Below are 21,359 nucleotides of genomic sequence, written 5' to 3' on the forward strand. Positions count from 1 at the left end.
TGGATGGGGTTGCCGTGGAAACACGGGGAGCCGGTCACGTGGTCCCGGGATGGGTTCGGTTGCTGTGGGCGATGGGATGTCACGTGGTGGGAGGGGGGGGTGCATGAGCCCCCCCCTACACCATCCACGACGTGGTGGTTTGTGGTGGTGGGTGGTTGTGGTGGTTGTGGTGTGTGGGGGGTGGTGGTTGTGGTGTGTGGGGGGTGGTGGTTGTGGTGGTTGGTGGTGGTTGGTGGTTGTGGTGGTTGGTGGTTTGTCCCGTGACCTGTCAGCGAACCTTCGACACGTCACGTGGCCTCAAAAGTGCACCTGGCCTGGCACAGGCGCCGTTGTGGCGGGTTTTGGTATCGGTCACCTCAAATGAGGACCACCAAGTGCGGGGTGTAAACTTCGCTACGGGGGGACGGAAAGGCGGCCGGACGTGGTTGCTCACCACCCATCCCCCCCGTGTGCCGTGCCGGCCTTCACAGGTGCTCGCTAACACCACTTGCCCCGACAGCCTGTTAAAGCTACACGGGGGATCTTTGTATTTGGGCACCTCAAATGAGTACCAAGTGCTGTGTGTAAACTTCGCCACTGTGGGGGGGGGGGGGGGGAGAGGAGAGACAAAGGCTGCCGGGCGTGGTTGCTGACCACCCATCCCCCCCCGTGTGCCGTGCCGGCTTTTATAGGTGCTAACAGCACTTGCCCCGACAGCTTGTTGTAGGCTATACGGGGCACCTTTGTCTTGGGGTGGAAGTCAGTCACGTGCGGGGGGTCACGTGAGGGCGGTCACGTGCTCGCCTCGCAGAGAAAGATGGCGGCGCCCTGGAGGAGCATGGCGGCGGCTGCCGCGGTGGTGGCGGCGGCGACGCGCCGGGCGCTGATCCCCGCGGCTGCCGGCTTCGTGCGCCCGGCCCGGGTGAGACCTCCACCACGCGCGCATCTTTACAACAGAACGATGGCAATCGCAGCTCGTGACGCAGACAAGGGGGTTTGAGTTACTCATCAAACATTTACGGCATGAAGGAACATTGACTGTCCGTCAAGACTACAACGCCTCGCGAAGAAGACAATGTCTTGTAGCAGTGATTGTTTAATCGGCCAACGGTGCACGCACGGGGTTTACTTCAATGAGTCGGATACAAACGGCATGACTGTTGTGCTTTGGTTTGTCAGCATGGACGTATACCGTTGTCGCTGGTGTCGCTGTGGTATCAAGGTCGACAGCTCAAATGCACACGGGCGGCGTTTGACCCGGCCCGTCATGAGTGTTATCATCATCTGGAATCGATACGAGTACCATTTTGTAGGAAGTAAAGGATGTTCATTCTGTCAGAAAATTGCCGTCTGTCATGGGAATGTTGAATTCGCACCGGTTACTCATGGCTGTCAACGTTGATAGCTGCCGCATTATTGCAAATTTGGCACGGAGAATGCATTTGGAATGTACTGCAGACAGCGTCTAAATGTACCACGTCACAGCATTTTTACTGCTTAAATAATGTCTGCATCTCAGTTGCTGGTGTCATTGCATACGGAGGAACTGAGTGCGAGACCTTGATAGCGTTGTGCTCATGACATGATTTTACATCCCTCAGTAAACATTGTTATGAATGTAAAAGCAATACATCAACAAATATTGCACAACTAAAGCGGTTCATGCAAGCGCCTGGAATATGAGCGTTATCCCCCCTAGCATATATTATTTGGTCCACTAAACTATACATAACTAGTTGGACTTCTATACCGGAGAGTAAATGAACAAAGGCTGTATGCAATAATTCTGAAATTGAATCCTTATGAAATAGTTGATATTTAATTGGACACCACACGGGTTAATGTTAAATCCACAGGAATTTTGTGCATTAAAACGTCTACATACAGTGTAATTTTTTACTTATTTCACACTGTACGTAGCCAACAGTGCTAATCGGAGGTGATAATGCATTTATTCTGTATCTTATCTAGTTATGTATCATGTGTCGCTTGCACGGGGCCACGTGAGCAAAGGGAACGACAGCAAAATGCATTGCACGGTACTATGCATCAACGTCTATGCTGTCTGCCTTCACCTACCCGCACTAATCAGGGTGGGACAACCCTCATCCAGCAGTGGATTGACAAAAAAGGCTGTACGTTTATCTAATATTGCGTGTGTTTATTTTCTGTTACAGTGCTTTTGTGAAAAAGTTTCATCTCAACCTGACCAATACACCGGAGTAAAAATATCATACGACGATTTTCACTACGTTGAGAGACTGATTCCTCCACTCCGAGTTCCCACGCCTCCCAAGCACGAGCACTACCCAACGCCGTCAGGGTGGAGCCCCCCACGAGGTGAGAGTGGGCCTGCTAATAACCATACCGTCTTAGTCAAATCCACATGTTAACTCTTCCCCATTCCGATGATGTACATGTACGTCATCAGTTTTTCTTCCAATTCCGTTCCGATGACGTACACTAAAATAACTTTATTGGTATCGAGGCTCCCACAAGACCATGGGTGTCTGGCACAATTTGGCGCCAGCTATCATAGAGTGCAATCGTGTCCTTATAGTTCTCTGCGGAGAGTACAATGTCTTTAAAAACAACGGCACTAAACCTCTCTAAATAAAATTAATGCTAACCGCTTACACGTTCCAAGGTGCAGCGGTGAACGGGACCCACCCTGCAACTTGCAGATGTCTCGGAATGGGAAATGGTTCACATGAGTGTGAGGCACTTAGTGAATCTGCACAGTACATTCATTTACTTGTTTAATTGAAAAATACCTACATTTAAAACCAGGTGAGAACCCATTGAAACCAAAACAAGACTCTCTTTTTTTCAAGAAAGACGGGTCACAACAAAGCATGGCATATTAATGAAATACAGAATCAAAGGTAACACAATGAAAAAAAGAAATATAATTTCAAACTTAAATGAGGTGAAATTCATTTTGGATAACATTTAAAATGGAGGTATAACTCAAAAAGCACATTCATAGTTATGGAGCAGTGCATGCAGTTTAGAGACCGCTTGGGAAGGAATGGTTTTGTTATACAGAGCAGCTGCAGTATTAATATTCCAGCCTTCATGTAATGTAGGCCCTTGCAGAAAGTGAACTGAGAAGGTCGGACTTCATTTTACTCCCGTGCCATAACTGAACTTTATCCGAAACCTGTGAAACTATGTATCACTCGCCAAATCTACTGTGTCCTTACAAAACATGTTTGATGCTTATGAACAGTTGCGATAGGCATACTACCTTTGTCTCATGATTGTTGAGATGCTGGTCAATGTGTGTTAAAATGTGGACTAACCTCATGGTCGTCTCTTTAAAGACCTGGTTTAACGTGAAAACATTTGCAAGATGGTCATTGACTACACAGGGAAGGCATTTGTTCCGTGAAGTTGTCACTTAAGTGGAAAGTCAAGTGGAAGGAGGCAATTTCCTTCCACACTTTTGTACACTCACCCACTGGAACATGCAAAAGACCTGCCTGGTGAAGTTAAATCTTTACATACAAAATAGTTTTCCTTTGGTTCCACATATTTGCTGCCATGCAAGGGATGTTTTTTTTTACCCTTTCGTCCCTTAATAGCTACGGTTGGATTTGTGTACAAGTATATTTTAAAAGTCGCACAATTTGGAAGCTGATTGCCATTCATCGTGACCAACAGCCCAAACTAAATTATTTGTATCATCTACTTGTGTTGGCTGCCTACTGCTGAATTATTTAATGGCAACTGGATTCATTGCATTCATTTTACAAAGTTAATGCGTGCATTGAAATGTAATTCTGTTGAACTCTGTTCAATAGGTGATATGGTTTTTGCCTATTACCGTGTGGTTAATGGTACTTGGCTATTAATGGGCGTTAAATAATACTGTCCCTATCAGATCCACCACCTGCTCTTCCATATTTTGTGAAGCGAACACGAATGCACAACATCCCCGTGTATCAAAAAATGACTCACGGCAATCGGGAGTTGACAGTCATCAGCAACATCGAAGGCGATATCTGGGTAAGTGTCTTATTGTCGCATTACACATGCATTGCTAAAAATGTAATTGACGTTACTCATTAATATACCTTGGGCAACTGGAAATACGGATGCTCATAAAACAGCAGATTGTTTGGTATTTCACAAGTGAGAAGCATGAACTGCATAATCTGGACATTCTATTGAGCTGTATAATGTACGTGGACTCCTTCCCCACGTCAACTTATTGTTACCTACTTTAGCCTACAGTAATTGTGGTGAAATTTCATGCTAATGGTGACGAGATCTCCTTGATGTAGTTGAAATGTCTTATTTTTAAATACAATTGCTGATTTATGTTGTCACCTTAGTGATTTTAAATCATTGGAAGTGTTTTGGTTTTTTGACATAAATGTAAGATAGTCTCCATGAGGCTTGTAACATTGCACTGATTATTCAAACAAAAATGCAATAATGTACTAAATATGCACGCATCGACTCGTGCATGTGAGAATCTATGAATTATTTTTGCAATTTATTTGCAAATAAAGTGGGGGAGCAGTCACAGTGATTAGTGTACTGCTGAATGATCTGGGCAACCTGCTTTCAATTCTTAACAATGGCTAATATCAGTGGTGATATCTCAACTAGCACTGATTAGTGTAGTGAATTATGGTCAAACAACCACACGATCAACACAACACAGGGAAGCAATGGATTCATAATCTGTAAATTATTATGAATGCAAATAGTATGATTTTGTTCCGTTTAGATAAGTGAAGTGAACCAAGCTTTGTAAATGAGAAAGAACAACATTCACAATAATAGTAATAATACTAAAGATGATGCATAACACGATTCCTTTTTCATCAAATCCTGGCTCTACGACTATCGGGCTGCATGCCTGTATGATTTAGTACAAGCTATTGGTGTGCACTGATAACATGAATGTTCTTTACATTGAGATTGTCGTTGATGCAGTTAATGTGTCCACAGGTTCTGGAGAAAGAAGTCCGAGAACTCGTAAAAACTTTATCTGGAGAGGAACCACTTATAAGAGTCAATGAAGTCTCCATGAAGCTAACCATCAGAGGATACTTTGATACTCAACTCAAGGGGTGGTTGTTGGAGAAAGGCTTTTAAGTCTAGCCTCATCATACATCGTTTTATAAATGTCTACTTGTTGCCATTTATCACATAGAGATTGACCAGGCATATATGGATACAAGTTTCAACAGCTATTAATTCGCGCTTATGTGTATGTAACGAACTGTTATGGCCCATAATTTGCAGATACTGTATATGGTTTTTCAAATAAATGGTACAACACCCTGTTTATGTTGTTTGTGTGTTTTGGATAAATGTCCAATATTTAGAAAAGCTAACCTAAAGCATGACATGAGCACTTGCAAAAATCAAAACAAGCAGCACAAACTATGTTGGAAGTTCAGCAAGTGGCAAAAGAATTAGTACTAAAACTGATAGGTCTCCAAACGCATTCATTTACTTAGTTCTCAGCAACAGATGTGGATAGATGTTGTATCTGACATTTAGTATTTTCTGCAGAGCTATTGACCACAGCATTACACTGATATAGCTTTAAAACAGCTTTTATTGGGATTGAACTCTGATTAGGGGTGCTACAGTGGTGAGATGTTAACTCCCTCGCCTGTTATGCAGGACATCGTGGTTTTTATCCCGACCCTGACGCTTGTATATTTGGAGTTTGCATATTCTCCCCATGGTTGCATACGTTTTTCTCCAGGTCCTCTGTGGTGGCGAGATGTTAACTCCCTGGCCTGTTATGCAGGATGTCGTGGTTTTAATCCCGACCCTGACGCCTGTATATTTGGAGTTTGCATGTTCTCCCCATGGTTGCATACGTTTTTCTCCAGGTCCTCTGGTTTTTCCCTCTACATTTAATATCAACATGCTTTTAGAGTATTGGGCTGCTATAAATTTCTACGTAAGCCACTTCGTTGAGCTGTCATTTGTGGCCAGGTCGTTTCTGGAAAAGAGCTACAGTATATAGATCAGTGGGCCTTACCTGGTCAAATGAAATATAAATGTTTTTGCAATGAGACTAAACATTTTATAGAAAACCTGTCCTATTGGTACAACAATTTGTACAGATTGATTAATTATTCTCTGCTTTGTGTAGGGATTGTGCGAGTGCTGACCCAATCTGAGGGGGGGAGGGAGAAAATTCCCGTGGATATCTGCGAAAGCCAGAAGCGAGGTAATGTTTTATTGATCTCTGTTGAATAAAACTTTGAGAAGTAGATGGATGTTTCCAGGAATTCATCCACACTTTAGGTGTTGACTGCATGGATGCTTATTGCAGCATGGTCACTAACAACATGTTGGGAAACGTGTATCCATGGAATGAACAAGTGAACCATGTATAGTCTCTACAGAGGTTTTTTTGCACACAATTATGACAATGCGCCAGATGTTGCAGACAAGTGAAAAACTCAAGGGGCACGGCGCCAAGCTCGGCTGCTCAAAAGCCTGACCAAACAGGCCTTTAGATGCTTCTTAAAAGTCAAGAGTGCAGTTTGATGTTGCGGATGTGCAAAGGGATAAGAGTTCCACACCGAGGGGGCGACAGTAGAGGACCCACGTGAGGCTGTAACACGTCGAGACATCGGTGTCTGAAACAGATTTTGAGTGATGCTGCGTAGGGTTCTACCATGAGCTTTTGTGCAAGGAGAGAGCAGTGAGGCGAGGTATGGTGGGAACGTGGTGGTGAAGGCGCAATCAAAAAGAAAGGCGAGTTTTTCATTTGTCCTGCTAGCGAAAGGGAGCCAAAGAAGAGTACGGAGAGCGGTGGCTGAGTCGAGTTGTCTATGATGGACACCAAGTATGGCACGAGTAATGTTCTCTAACCGTTGCAATTTGAGGATGTTGCTTGATGGTGACTTTGAGAGAATGGTATTACATTTTTAAAACTAGAGTATCGGCAATCTGCATGGAAAGAAATGTGCACACTTTAGTCGTGACTTCTTGGAGTGCTCCATGCATGAAATCCTTACTTGAGTTCTTAAGGAGGGTGTTTACGGGGTCATGTAGTGTCGTTGAACCAAATTCTACTCTCACGATGGTTTGCATATGGTGTGGCTGGTCACCCTTTGTGCCTTTACACGAGTGATGCTTTTTCTTCTGTATCAAGCTTTGCAGCGAGTCAAATGGCAACGTTCGCATTCTGTTGTAAAATGTTATTGCTCACTGGGTTGTTGACTCCATTCTCTGGTGTGATTCCTACAGGTCATCGTCCTCCTCTGCATAATAGTGGGCAATATTACAACCAAGCTTTTTTTTACGTCAATGATTTACAGCAGGTTCTGGCTTTTACCCACACATTTAAAATGTTTTTTCTTCTAATAATTCCATGCATATTTGTGAAGTGTATGGAAGCTGTGGTGATGAGAATTCTGATTATTTTAACCACGTAAGGACCTATTGAGATTGATTATCGATTTTACAAGAACATTTCTGAGTGTATATTTAGGCAGGGGTAGATTTATGATGATGTACGTTTTTAGATGACATCTCAGGATTCAATGGGAATGTTCCATTAGGGTATTACATCTCAGTCACATTGCACAGGTAATACCTAAGATAATTTTTGCTTTACATTAACATTTAATCGTTTGTTAAAGGTATTTAAAGTAGGTTTTTATCCTGATGGTAAATTGTAAACTTAGAAATTGTGACAAACTGCATTTAGGCCTAAATACGTAAAGTTACACCAATATTTGCAGTTGTGTTTCATTCATTCCACCATAGATGCTATTTTTGTAATACCCTTCCATTCACAAACCCTACCCAGACACAAACAGCCTCAGAAAAAGCAGTTCCCAACGTGTTTAACCACCTGTAATGTGTAAAGAAGGCACTAATGGAAGGCAATGGGACGTGATGTTTGGCACAGCTGAAGTAGTTGGATGCACAAGGACCTGGAAGAGCGGGTTGTAAATGGATGCTCCGTGTGAGCCCGAAAGGTTATAGAAGAGGGATATTGAGATAAGTTTTACGTCTCTTGGTGTGTGTGGGTTCTGTGCGGGCCTGCGGACAGCACGGTTAGGGTTAAGGTGCAGTCTGTGGGTTCAACATACCGGGCAAACAGGGACCTTGACCCTTACGCCACCCGCTCTTCACACAGGGTTACCCGAGTTAACTAAAGAAAAGTGTACACCAAAGCACAGCTCCAGATTTATTTATTGAAAGACAAAATGTCCTCGAAAACGGTGCACGTACTAATTGCCAGGGTATAGGGGGGGCCCCCACATTACTTTCTAGACAGAGGGATGGTCTTTATGACAAGGTACTGGACATTTGTTAAAAAAGGGCTGCATAGCTCATGGGCTTCCTCCAGTGCGGTCTAAGTACTACTTGCCTCATTCCGTGGTGAGTGTCCACTGAGGCCAGACATCTCTTGCGAGGGAGAACGCGAGAGTGTACACGTGAAATAAAATACGGTAAAAGATGAAGTGTAAAGAACCCGTGTTGAAAGTTAACGCGACTAAATCAAGCACTGCGTCCATTTGAACCGTAAGACTCATTGGCAGACGGTGCTTGATAGAGTCCTGCACCACTTGCTGCTTACCCAACACATGTATGAGTGGTATGACCCTGGTGTCGAGTTGAGGTGACGACTGGCGAGACAGAGAGAGATGAGCGCACGGGCAAGTGCCGTGAGATTGCCGCGTGGCACCGTGAGCCCCACGCGGCCCCCCGGGCACCACGCGGCCCCCCGGGCACCACGCGGCCCCCCGGGCACCACGCGGCCCCCCGAGCACCACGCGGCCCCCCGGGCACCACGCGCCCCCCCGAGCACCAGGAGGGGGAGGAGGAGGGGGAGAGGTGGAGGAGGGGGGGGAGGAAAAGGGAATGGGAGGAGGGAGAGGAGGAGGGGGGGAGGAGGACGGAGGGGGGAGAGGAGGACGGAGAGAAGGAGGGGGGAGGAGAAAGAGGGGGAGGAGGAGGGGGGAGGAGAAAGAGGGGGAGGAGGAGGGGAAGGGGGAGGAGGGGAAGGGGGGAGGAGAGAAGGGGGAGGAGGAGGAGGGGGGAGGAGAAAGAGGGGGAGGAGGAGGGGAAGGGGGAGGAGGAGGGGAAGGGGGAGGAGGAGGAAGGGGGACGGAGAGGAGTAGGGGGAGGAGGAGGGGGGAGGAGGAGGAGGGGGGAGGAGGAGGGGGGAGGAGAAGGGGGGAGGAGGAGGGGGGAGGAGGAGGAGGGGGGAGGAGGAGGGGGGAGGAGGAGGGGGGACGGGGAGGGGGGAGAGGTGGAGGAGGAGGGGGGGTAGGAAAAGGGAACGGGAGGAGGGAGAGGAGGAGGGGGGGAGGAGGACGGAGAGAAGGAGGGGGGAGGAGAAAGAGGGGGAGGAGGAGGAGGAGGGGAAGGGGGAGGAGGAGGGGAAGGGGGGGGAGAGAAGGGGGAGGAGGAGGAGGGGGGGAGGGGGACGGAGAGGAGGAGGGGGGAGGAGAAAGAGGAGGAGGAGGGGGGAGGAGGAGGAGGCGGTGCCGGTTGCTCTGAACCCACCCTCCCCGGGGGGCCTCGCGGGGCCATTTAACGCGGGCGGCCTTCAGCACAGACACCGCCACACCGCTGCGTCTCGCCCCCCCCCCCCCGTGTCTCTCTGTCTCTCGTGGTTGGTGGTGGTGGTGCTGCTGGTGCTGGTGGTGCTGGTGGTGTCTGTGTGTCATCGTCTCTTTCCCTCTCATCGACATCAGCAGCAGCGTCGTCGTCTTCGTTATACCGCGGGTCCGATACAAGAGGTAGCGTTTGTAAGAGGCGCTGTGTTTAAAGCTAGTCTTGTACACTCGTTCAAGTTAATACGATCTGTAGAGTCGTGTGTGCTTGCTGTGTACTTGCTGTGTGCAGTATTAATACTATCTGTAGACTGTGTGTACTTGCTGTGTGCAGTGTTAATACTATCTGTAGACTGTGTGTACTTGCTGTGTGCAGTGTTAATACTATCTGTAGACTGTGTACTTGCTGTGTGCAGTATTAATACTATCTGTAGACTGTGTACTTGCTGTGTGCGGTATTAATACTATCTGTAGACTGTGTGTACTTGCTGTGTACTTTCTGTGTGCAGTATTAATACTATCTGTAGACTGTGTGTACTTGCTGTGTGCAGTGTTAATACTATCTGTAGACTGTGTGTACTTGCTGTGTGCAGTGTTAATACTATCTGTAGACTGTGTACTTGCTGTGTGCGGTAGTAACTCGTGGCGCTGTGTAGCTCTACTTATTTCCTGCCCCACTTCTAAGTGTTCGTGGCGCCGCGTGTAGGTCAACTCGGCCTCAAACGAGTACCCGGTGTGTAGTAAACACCGTCGCTGGGGGAGACAAAGGCGGCCGGGCGCGTGGGTGGCCACCCACCACCCCCCGTGGTGGTTGCCGTGTCGGCCTTCGTAGCTGCCACTCGCTGACAGCAACTTGCTGTTGAGGGTAGCGGGGTGGTGGTGGTGATGTCCGTGTTTTACTCTGTGTCATTGCTTGTGTTGTGCTGGTTGGTAGTAGTAGTAGTGGGATAACCGAGTTCGGTTCCCGATCACTGAACTTCAAAGCATCGATCTTAATTTGTAGCTTTCGTGACTGCGGGAATTACTCTTTGGTTCTTTCGGTAGAGTCGCGTATAAAGATAAAATAATAAATTAAATAATAGCATACTACGTTTCGATTGCAACACAAGCGATCGTCGTCAGGTATAAAAGAAATAGCAACAGAAATCTAACCAGAGAACTATAGACAGACATATAAGCAGACAGATATCACAAAGATACATAGAGAGAGAGCACACATCGGCACAGAGAGAGAGAGAACGTCTCTGTGACGAGGCCAGTCATGTTCTATCCACCGCTGGATTGTCACCCCCATCCCCACCCACCCCCCACTGTCACCGCCACTCATCACAGCTCCCACGTGTTTGTGGTGTCCCCGTGTGTGGCTGTCTTCATTTAAATACTTCACCTGGGAAGTGAAACCCCTTGGGATGAAACATCTCTTCTTGGTTCTTTCGGTAAAGTCACGTAGAATGGAAATAATAAAATAATACAAATAAAACAAAATAAAGTAATTATCAGAATTATTTTATTATGTTTTATTTCAGAATTATTTTATATTTTATTTTAATTATTTTATTATTTCCATTCTACGTGACTTTACCGAAAGAACCAAGAAGATGAATCCCTGAAGTCACGAAAGCTTTAAATCGAAATGAAACCTCTCGTTTGCAAGGCAGTCCCAGTGGGTGTCAATTGTTGCGTGGTGCCGGCCACAGCAAGGGGCGTTCAATTTTCATTGATGTGACCACTGACCAGTACCACCGTGTGGTCAATTGTGACCTTGCTTCCTGTAACTTCGCCCAACAGAACCCAGGGCTTGATAGGGACGGACAACAAACCCACAGCACTTTGGTGGCGTGGGCTTGTTGTTTAGTGTGCTGTTGCTACATTGTTACATCATGTGGTGGTACGTCAATGTCGGTGGGTCTATTGTTGATCGTGTCTTGTTAGTGCAAGGAGTTAAAGAGACGGTGTTGGTGTTCGATCAAAATATTTGTACTGCAGGAATTCGATAAGCTACAGAGCTCTTTTTCACAGATGTCTAGTAGTTGACATTGTGCATCAGGTGTGCCTGTGCACGTGTGTGTGTGTGTGCCTGTGCACGTGTGTGTGTGTGTGCCTGTGCACGTGTGTGTGTGTGTGCCTGTGCACGTGTGTGTGTGTGTGCCTGTGCACGTGTGTGTGTGTGTGCCTGTGCACGTGTGTGTGTGTGTGCCTGTGCACGTGTGTGTGTGTGTGTAGCGGGAGCGGTAGTGTATCGTGATTAACGCGCTGCGCTATGAACCCGGCGACACGGGTTCGATTTCCGCTCACGGCCAACACCATTGACGATTATCTGAACCGGTCCCGGGCCTCCCCTAGGTTGACTCGGCCTCAAATGAGTACCTGGTGCGGTGTGTAAACATCGCCACTAGGGAGACAAAGGCGGTCGGGCGTGGTGCTGGCCACCCACCCACTCGTGTGCCGTTCCGGCCTTCATAGGTGCTCGCTAACAGCACTTGCCCCTACAGTGTGTTAAGGCTATACGGGGGATCTTTGTCTTTGTGTATGACACTACAGCCCCGTGTGCCAATCCACTGCTGGATGAGGGGCCTCAGAACGCGTGCCCTGTCATTTGTCACCACGCTGGTAGAAGAATACGGTCAGATACGTCGATATAGTACAATACAACAATATTTTGTTATACTGCTCTATAATGCCATCAACGTAGCCTCGCAAACAACCTAAAACAATACATTCTCTGTTTGAAGCGTTATGTTGGGGCATCCACGCACAATTGAAGCTAACTTAACCTGCTTAGCTTAAGAGATCAGTACCAAGTGTTTGTTTTAATGTGTTGGAAGTTTGTGCGTCCGAACTTGCATTGGTCGTGCATAGCAATGTGCACTGTGCTTGCATTTATCGCACACCGAACAGCGCGCCTCCTGGCGACGTTTGGCATTTCTGGTACATTTCAATACAGCCGTGTGCGGGCACGTTAACCTCGTGTGCCTGTTGTACGTGTGTCACTTATTCAGGGTGTGCCATGTGTGTGGAGCAGTGGTTTAGCCCACTGGGCTACAAACCCTGTCACCTGAGTTTGATTCCCGGCCACGGCTATAACACCAGTGTTGAATATCTGAACGTGTGTTGGGCCTCTTCTAGTAATTACACAACATTGAATATACGTTCTAGATTTGAAGCTTTCGTGAATGCAAGGATTCATACTCTTAGTTTTTTCGGTAAAGTCACGTAGGTAAAAAAATGAAATTAATAAAAATAAAATAAAATTTGTTTTAATTAATTTTAATTTCATTTAAAATATTTTATTTTTATTAATTTTAATTTCATTTTTTTACCTACGTGACTTTACTGAAAAAACTAAGAGTATTGAATATACAACCGGGTGTTGTGTGTAAACATCAGCACTGGGGAGACCAAGATGGCTTGGCGTGGTTTTGGCCACATCGCTGCTTCAAGAGCACTTGCCCCAGCCCGCTATTAACACTCTACGGGGTGTCTGTGTCGTCTTGGCAGGCTGTACGTGGCGGTGAGCATCGAGGAGCGAGCGGGGACCCCACCATGAGCGGACCCCTGGTGCTGCGGGTGCTGGCGAGCGCGGGGCGAGTGGCGGAACGAGCGGCCGAGCTGGTGCGGAGCGTCCTCCGAGCCGGAGATCTCGGCATCGTCATCAAGGTGTGCACACCCGAGCTGTCTCCCCTGCGCTCTGCAAAGTTGTCCTCGTCCCATACACAGTGTGCAGGCGGTGCAACTGCACCGGGGACCTACGGGAAAGAGGGGCCCAGGCGCCAGGCTGGGAATATGGAGTAATTTGGACAGGAGGCCCCATTTAACTCCTTGCATCAGGGCCCATGCCAACCACGCTATGCCACGCCATGCCACTTCCCAGACACCCTGAATGATAACAGTTGCATTCCTGTGCTCCCTAATCACGTAGCCGATCCCCCTTCCCGTGATTCAGTTGTGCAGCGTGCATATCTTTAATTTGTGCACAACCAAATTCACAAATAAATTAAGAAAATTATTTGGTGGTATTGCATTGGCAGTGGTGCACACGCACGAATAAAAAAACTCTAACAGATATTTCAATTTAAATGTCCTTGGAAGAAAAAGGTGTATAATAGGTGACGGTGCACACCTTTCAATCCATCACTTGGAGGCAAAGTTTGATGGATCACCCATCTGTATGAAACTTTCAAACCCAGTGGTATGTGAAGTTATCAGTAGATATGCTGTGTGAACCTTTGAGCATCAGCTGTTAAGGTAGTATGGTTTTCTCAAATACTGGAATTTCCTCCTGCATGCAAAATAGTCCTTAGATGAAATTGGAAGAAATATGTTAATGCAGGACCTGAATGAAACACTTACATGAACAAATAGTTTACTAGTTTCCACTTTTCTGTCAAAGATGAAGTGATGTTGAGATGATGGATGGAAGCAAGGTGTGGTGGTATCGATGGCACTTGTCGTGATGACCTCTTCACCTTGCTTTTTGCCTGTGTGCACACCAAACTCGCACACTGGATTCTGTGTAAGCTCTCCCTGTTAGGGTGTCAGTCTTTAAGAAGTTACGTAAGTCCATATGTTTATTTGTAGAAAAGGTCTCGTTTATTTGTAGAAAAGGATTAGGTTGTCATCCCAGGACTGGGTTAGGCTCTCGGCTATGTGTCTGGGAAGAAGTGGCTGAGCCCTTGGGGAGTGGTTAGGATTGCCGATGGGAATTGGGTTTAACCACACAGTGCACAGGTATGGTGGCCCGTAAAAAAAGTGGCTGTGCTTGCCGGCTGAAGAAACATTTGTGCAAGCCATGACCTTGAGCGGAGCCCACATAAATTGTTGTGTTAACCCCCACTAAACCCTTGGTAATGATGACTGCGCTCATCCGCTTCGATGGGTGTGTACTGACAGCACTGACAACATGGACAACACTGATCTATGTTGTCGGCTCACACGGAGCCGTCTTTTTAGGAAAATTGCTCGTAGTTGTCTTAACGGAGCTTGCCTCTCGTTATTGCTGGTAAACGTTGGGTGAGTCCCCAAGAATGGGGGAGTGTTAACGGGGTTTACGATGCGGTGCGCAGGAGAATGTTAATGACCTTCAGACCAAGGCTGACCGCCTGGCTCAGCAGAGCATCTGTACCTCGCTCGCCCTCAAGTTCCCAAAGCTCACCATCATCGGCGAGGAGGTGGGTACATTGTGGTGGCACGGTGCGGTGAGAGGAGTGCTTGGCGTCTGTGCATTTAACACGTAAAAGTACCTTCCATCTCTCACCCTAAACCGCCCACACTTGTGTTTTGACCTCTGAGCATCTACTCACCATATTTCCTCAAGGCTTTGCCTCTCTGGTCCTCACTAGGTTCTTACTCATTACTGAGTTGCTATGGCGGTGTACTGCTGAAACACGTCATCTCTGTTCATTCAAACCCTGTATTCCCCTAAAGCGCTGGTTATCTTTTGATAAGCAGATCCGGATCTCTAAAATCTTGGTCTTCACTATGGCACTTCGAATTGACCCAAAACATTTCGAGAAATGTTCTTAAAGAAATTTTCATGATTACATCAACAGTATTTGACAAGTTTTCTGCTCTTCAGATGGTGTACCATCAGCACAATCTCTCAGCATCATGTCAGGAGATGAAGTATCTGTTCAGAACTCTCGCAAAGCAGCGGAATCGGCCATGTTATAGCACAGCCTGCGGGATGAGTCGTCGCACAACTACTTATGATCTCTCTATTTAAAACTTTCATGATTGCAAGGATTCATCTTCTTGGTTCTTTCGGTAAAGCCACGTAGAAGGGAAATAATAAAATAATAAAAATAGAACATAATTAAATAATATAATACATGACTTTACCGAAAGAACCAAGAAGATACTTATAATCTCTCTATATACACCAGGGGCACTGCACTTCCCCACGTGCCCTGCTATAGAGATATATGCCACATGCCGGTTGAACGGATATTTTTTAATCCTCACGACTGGAATGTAACGAAATAAAGTAAAAAAAAAATGTTTTATATCGTTTTGTGCAGTCATTGGTGACTGGATTGAGACCATCACCTCACTACACCTGAGAATCTGTTTTAACCACAAATGGACTCAGCGGTGCCAGCTCAGTACTCTGACCCTGAGCCCAGGCGGCCGCTTCTCCTTGCTTGGTGTTTAACAGTGCCACTTGTCGGTGCCAGGACTTGCCACCTGGAGAGGTGGATGCCCAGATGGTGGAGCACGGATTCATGGAGGAGATCCTGGGACACAAGTGTCCTGCGGAGTACGAGAACGTGAAGGAGGAGGAGGTGTGTATGGCACGCAAGCAGGTGGCAGTTAATCGGCGTTCACGTTCTCCCACCGCACCGGTTATCAACTAGCCGATGAGTAAGCGCCTGATAAAGGGGCAGCTAGTTGAGAAGTCACCTCTATAGCCATTTCTGGAAGACATTCACGTTCACTGCTTTGTTGTTGTGTCCGAATAAAATCTCACAAGTGATATGGGATCTTGCCATGCAATACACATGTTGTATCACACATGTTCTGTCACTCAACAAAGTGCGTTCATGATTCTTCTTACTATTCATACAATGAAATGTATTAAGCAAGAGGCGTTGTAATTTTTATTGAGTGTCACAATTACTGTGTAATGTCTGATAAGCATCAAAACCCACCATTCGATATCATGAGTAGACTGGCAGTTCTGGTACGATGATGTGGAGTACAGTATTTCCTCGTTATTCACAAGGGATACATTTCAGAGATGCTCATGAATAGCAAACTTCACCGATAATATTGGCCTACGAATATCGTACATTAAATGTCTGCAGATGCTTCTAAATCTGAGAATTTCTCTCTATCTCTCACATCACTTTATCTTATTACTTGATCTCATCACTTTCTCTCGATGCAGTCTTATAGAGTTCCAGATGCGATTCGCGGATAGCAAGTTCGTGAAGAGCAAGGGAATACTGTACCACAAAAGAGCTTGTGGTTGCCACACAGTGATCATTAAAACAGAACCTGATGCTTATTTTCACAGCTCGTGGTTTGGGTTGACCCTCTCGATGGCACGAAGGAATACACTGAAGGTGGTTTATTTTCTTTCTTGACCTTAAACACTTCGCACTTGCCCCGTTTACATTTTTGTTTGTCATGTGACATCACAGCTGCTTTTCACCACAGCTGATCCCCATCCACTCTTCCCGTCGACAGGGCTCCTCGACAATGTGACGGTGCTCATCGGCATCGCCTACAAGGGAAAGGCGATTGCTGGAGTAATTAACCAGCCGTTTTTCAACTACCAGGTTTGTGCTTTTTATCTCGTGCAGTTTAAATATGAAATGCACATGAACATATTACGGTGACCTCCGTGCTTTCTCATTTCACTTGATCCACGAAAACACATTGAATATTTTAGATATTTCATATATTTTTTACATTTGTGAATTTAAAGGTTTTTTTTGCACATTAATTCTCCTGAAATTGCGAAACCTCGTGTGCTTGCGTATGCCGCAGGCGGGCGAGGGTGCCACGATGGGCCGTACAGTGTGGGGGCTGCTGGGCCTTGGAGCTTTTGGATATGTTCCCGCATCGGTACCCGCGGGTAAGCGCGTCATCACCACGACGCGCTCGCATAGCAACCCCGTGGTGAGCGCCTGTGTGGATGCAATGGAGCCCACCGATGTGCTGCGGGTCGGAGGAGCCGGCAACAAGGTGCGCATGGGCATCGGAGTGGGATCGTGCGGTGAGGTCAACCTTACCACGAGTGTCATGCCTCCTGTTAAATATTCAATAATGTACAGGTCTTCGTCAATTGTCATTGCTGAATCAAGGCTTCCCCATTCCGTGTCGGCCACGGGGTTTATTTGACGACACTTCGATTGCATCAGAAGGTTTTGAAGTACATGTATTTTTGCCACTAACAATGCAATATAATGTGGATTTATACAGAATGACCACATCTGGATCAATATTTGCTGAAACTGCAGCTGGGGCAGTCATGGGAGTGAGAACATAGTTGGCAGGGGAGACGGCTGCTCTCATTGGCTTCTCGACACGGACATTCATAGCTGCCTACCCTCCAAACATATAAAACATTGCTACGCACCTCGGAGTGACCGTACCACTTGCACCCTCGGCAATGTGTCGATCCTGGTGACCCACGGCTCGGCGTGGGTCACCAACTTTGCATGCGTGGGTGAAAATGTCACGCGACTCTTGTCACCCCAGGTTCTGCTCCTGATTGAGGGGAAGGCGTCGGCCTATGTGTTCGCTAGCCTCGGCTGCAAGAAATGGGACACGTGTGCTCCGGAAGCCATTCTGCATGCTGTGGGAGGTGCGGACTTATACACATTTGAATAGTAAAACGAACACTGATGACCAGAAGCAATGCTGTAAAAATCGTCTGTGCATGTTGAAGAAGAACATCCAAGAAACCCACTAAACAATCGGTTCTTGAAGCAAATCACAAGCCCCAAATTGTGACAATTCTTTGAATTGCTATTGGGAGGGAAAGCTAGGGAGTCTGGTGCAGAGGGGTGGGGTAATTACATGACTAAAGAATATACTTATTATTGTAACTTGGTGATAGTTGTTATTTTTGTATTGATGGTAAGCGTGTTGGTGCTGTTCGCATGTCTGCATGTAGGGAAGCTAACGGACATGCACGGCAACTCCTTCGAATACCACAAGGAGGTGAAGCACATGAATTCAGCGGGGGTGCTGGCGGCGCTCACAGACTACGAGTACTATGCAGCGCGCGTGCCGCCCACCACAAAGGCCGCGTTGAAGCCCTGACATTGCCGCGCGAGACGCGGTTTTGATGGTGACACGACACCTCCTACGCTGAATGTCGCACAGTTACATGGCAGCTGACACCACCCAGCCGCGAGAGCAGCTTGGCACGTAAAGTGAACTTGCGTTGATGAGCTCTCTGATTAATGTGAAAACATTGCATCTAATTTCAGTTTAACTCTTGCTCGAATAAGTGGTATTTATTCAAGCTAGGAAATATTTGTCAAATCTTTGAGATGAAGAAACGCATACCTCGTTGCAAAAGAAAAAAAATGCGTGCAAGACCAGGCCTTCATTTTTTTCGAATGCATAAGGTACAATATGTAATTGTATAGGTGCAGTAGTTTCTCATATTTCTATTTAAAAATCCAGTGTGCAATGCACTGGATCATTTGGAATATATTTATGCTACAAGCCTGGCGGGATGTTACTTTATGCATTTTTATAAGTTTCTGTCAGCGTGAGACAGGTGTGCTTCTTAATCTGTGCGACCTGGATGCCCACGTATGGCCTTTGAACCACTGCATTTTGACCAGGCATACGTTTCATTCATACATGTGAATTTAAGCTCATTATACAAGCAGTACATTGTGTAGGAATCTATTATTTCTATGCATTTGCATTTTGATTGGATCACCACAATAGCAAAACAAATTCTGATCCTGAATCGTAACAGTTCATCTTATTCATTGACATAATTGTTGAGTGGTAAATTGTTACCTGGATTTTTACCAGCCTGATCTCACGTTTTACACAAACCTGGCCATACGATTCACTCGTTTTGAATTGCAGGTCTGGGCAAGTTATCCTGCCTGTTTTCAGTTTGAACTGTTTAAAAGTTCAATGTATTGTATTACAAACTGTTTTGGTGGTTGTGATATTGGCAATGCTATTGTTGTAATTGTTAATTTAGTGAAGTTGTTACGAGTTTGTTGGTGAGCTTGGTTTGAAGCAGTCTCAAAATTCTATTATAAACTTTCAGGAACCATAAAGGTTAAGCCATACAGGTGTCTTCACAAGCCAATTAAGTTTAAGGATGCATCTGTTCATTTTCACATTAGAACTATATTCGAATTTTGGCGAACACATTTAATGCTGTCCAATTAATTAATGAAAAAAACATTGATTTTCAATCTACATTAAATGCTTGAGGTAAGAATAGTGGACCAATGTGTTAACGAGAATGAATTGTGGGATTGTGAAAATTGATGTTGGTGCAAAAATAAAGTTGAAAATGCATTTTAAAACGGCATTTCAAATAATGTTGCGTGTGTTTGAAGAAACGACGGTGAGACACAATTGACTTGTCCGTTGTAAAACTTTATCGCCACACAATGTGTACATAATGTGTACTAACGAGACCCTGGGCGGCGTTCTGCACACATTACTCTCGCATTGCATCACTGGATTCTTCACAATGCATAACCATCGTGACTTTTAATCACCAAATTCCTTGAATTTAGGGCAACAACCAGCTGAATTCACTCCCAATACGGGACTCTGTTTGGCCGTCTCGATTACACTGGACATTGTTTCTCAACGTAAAGCCCGTGAGCGTTGGCTACATTATGGACAGGTCTTCGGCAATTAAGCCATGAAATTGACCGATGATGATGGTAATTCATATGCAAGTTGTGCTAAGCAAATTTTGCCGTCGATCATTTATTTTAAGGTGGTCGCCCAGTTAGAAAGGTTCGCAGTTTCTCTTCCAGGGAGCTCATTGGGTTTAATTACCTGCAGACAGTTTCATTAAACACCTTCAGTTAACTTTATAATTCGTGTGTCACTGAAAGACAAGTACATGGCAGAGCACAAAATCACGTTAGACGATTTTTTTCTGTCTAACTGGCCACGGAACGTTAAAGGCCACATTGGTGTTAAATTGGCACGTTTGTTCACGTGATATTAATTGGGTGGAGGGTGCACGACACATGAATGCGATCTGACCCAAAATCAATAACGAATCCATAATACAGGTGCTGTTTTGGGTTAGATCGAGTGAATGTGTCGTTAAACCCGCCACCACCGGACACAGCCAATTTAGCAACCTTTTAAATTACGAATCATTTGTCGCGAACGCCGACGTGCTAATAAGGTAGAGACGGTAATTGTTTAAGCTTGTACAGGTTCATCACAGCCGTGTCTCCAGTCAAATTGTAGATTCATCGATCCACCAGGGTACACATTAGTGACGTTACACCTTCATTGCGTTGTTGCAACGATCGTGAAATCCTCGTCGTTGGTTGTTGGATTGCATCATGACACGTTGACATGCAACTGCAATGTGCAATGACACACACACAGGCGGTATAAGATGGATATGCCTTGCTTAATAAAACTTTAACTTAGGTTCAAGCAACACATTCGCCTGCACCCACGCCATGTGCGATCCAAATGTACCCAAGTTTGAAAGAGGACACCGCAAATTGACTTCGACAGACAAGTCTTGGGACTCGGTGATACTTTCATGGGTAAACAAGCGAACAATAGCAAGTGTAATACTAAAGGAATCGTAACTACACGAACAGTAGCAAGTGTAATACTAACGCAATCGTAACTACACGTGTGTATGTGCGGTCCTATAGAGAGTGGGGGAGCGGTAGCGTCGTGGTTAGCGCAGACCTTTCGATTCCCGCTCATGGCCACCACCACCATCAGTGACGATTACGTGAACCGGTCCTGAGCCTCCCCTAGGTTGACTCAGCCTCAAATGAGTACCCGGTGCGGTGTTGTCAACTTCGCCACTGGTAAGAGACAAAGGCGGTCGCGCGTGGTGCTGGCCACCCACCCCCTCGTGTACCGTTCCGGCCTTCATTCGCCAACAGCACTCGCCCCAACAGTCTGTTACAGTCTTAATTTTAGAACTTTCTGTTACAGGCTACACCGGGGGGGGGGGACGTTGTTTTCGTCTAATCCAGGGGTCGGCAACCTACGGCCTCGGAGCCGCATGCGGCTCTTTACGGGCTGCTTCTTGACGATGAGTACGTATGTACTCAGATGCATTGCGGCTCTTGAAATACTGAATTTTGTACCGAATTGGAAAGAAATGGC

The 21,359-nt window shown here is 46.1% G+C and overlaps 1 protein-coding gene across 3 annotated transcripts; it reads left to right on the forward strand.

The window, feature by feature from the left end:
• The first annotated feature begins 178 nt into the window (after positions 1-178).
• LOC133347211 (3'(2'),5'-bisphosphate nucleotidase 1-like) lies at positions 179-19,558 on the forward strand. Of its 3 annotated transcripts, XM_061559304.1 has the most exons (12): positions 452-470; positions 791-901; positions 2,157-2,319; positions 6,110-6,188; positions 13,040-13,196; positions 14,603-14,707; positions 15,713-15,820; positions 16,555-16,603; positions 16,728-16,819; positions 17,031-17,228; positions 17,745-17,850; positions 18,163-19,558. In XM_061559304.1, the coding sequence occupies exons 2-12, from the start codon at positions 797-799 to the stop codon at positions 18,309-18,311; spliced, it is 1,311 nt and encodes a 436-aa protein (XP_061415288.1). In that variant the 5' UTR covers positions 452-470; positions 791-796; the 3' UTR covers positions 18,312-19,558. The 3 variants fall into 3 exon arrangements, with proteins under 3 accessions (XP_061415286.1, XP_061415288.1, XP_061415289.1); XM_061559302.1 differs by having other exon boundaries at positions 179-901; XM_061559305.1 differs by lacking the exons at positions 452-470; positions 791-901; positions 2,157-2,319; positions 6,110-6,188 and adding an exon at positions 9,521-9,726.
• Positions 19,559-21,359: the final 1,801 nt, after the last annotated feature.

The sequence above is a fragment of the Lethenteron reissneri genome, chromosome 25 (assembly GCF_015708825.2).
Source record: "Lethenteron reissneri isolate LAM-NWPU_2019-01 chromosome 25, ASM1570882v1, whole genome shotgun sequence".
NCBI lineage: Eukaryota > Metazoa > Chordata > Hyperoartia > Petromyzontiformes > Petromyzontidae > Lethenteron > Lethenteron reissneri.

Bases quoted from the DNA above. Each gene is read 5' to 3' on its own strand.
- LOC133347211 (XM_061559302.1), top strand. From the start codon at position 797: ATGGCGGCGCCCTGGAGGAGCATGGCGGCGGCTGCCGCGGTGGTGGCG. The intron at 2,320-6,109 runs GTGAGAGTGGGC...TGCTTTGTGTAG, and splicing joins AGGGTGGAGCCCCCCACGAG to GGATTGTGCGAGTGCTGACC. The intron at 17,229-17,744 runs GTGCGCATGGGC...TTGTCACCCCAG, and splicing joins TCGGAGGAGCCGGCAACAAG to GTTCTGCTCCTGATTGAGGG.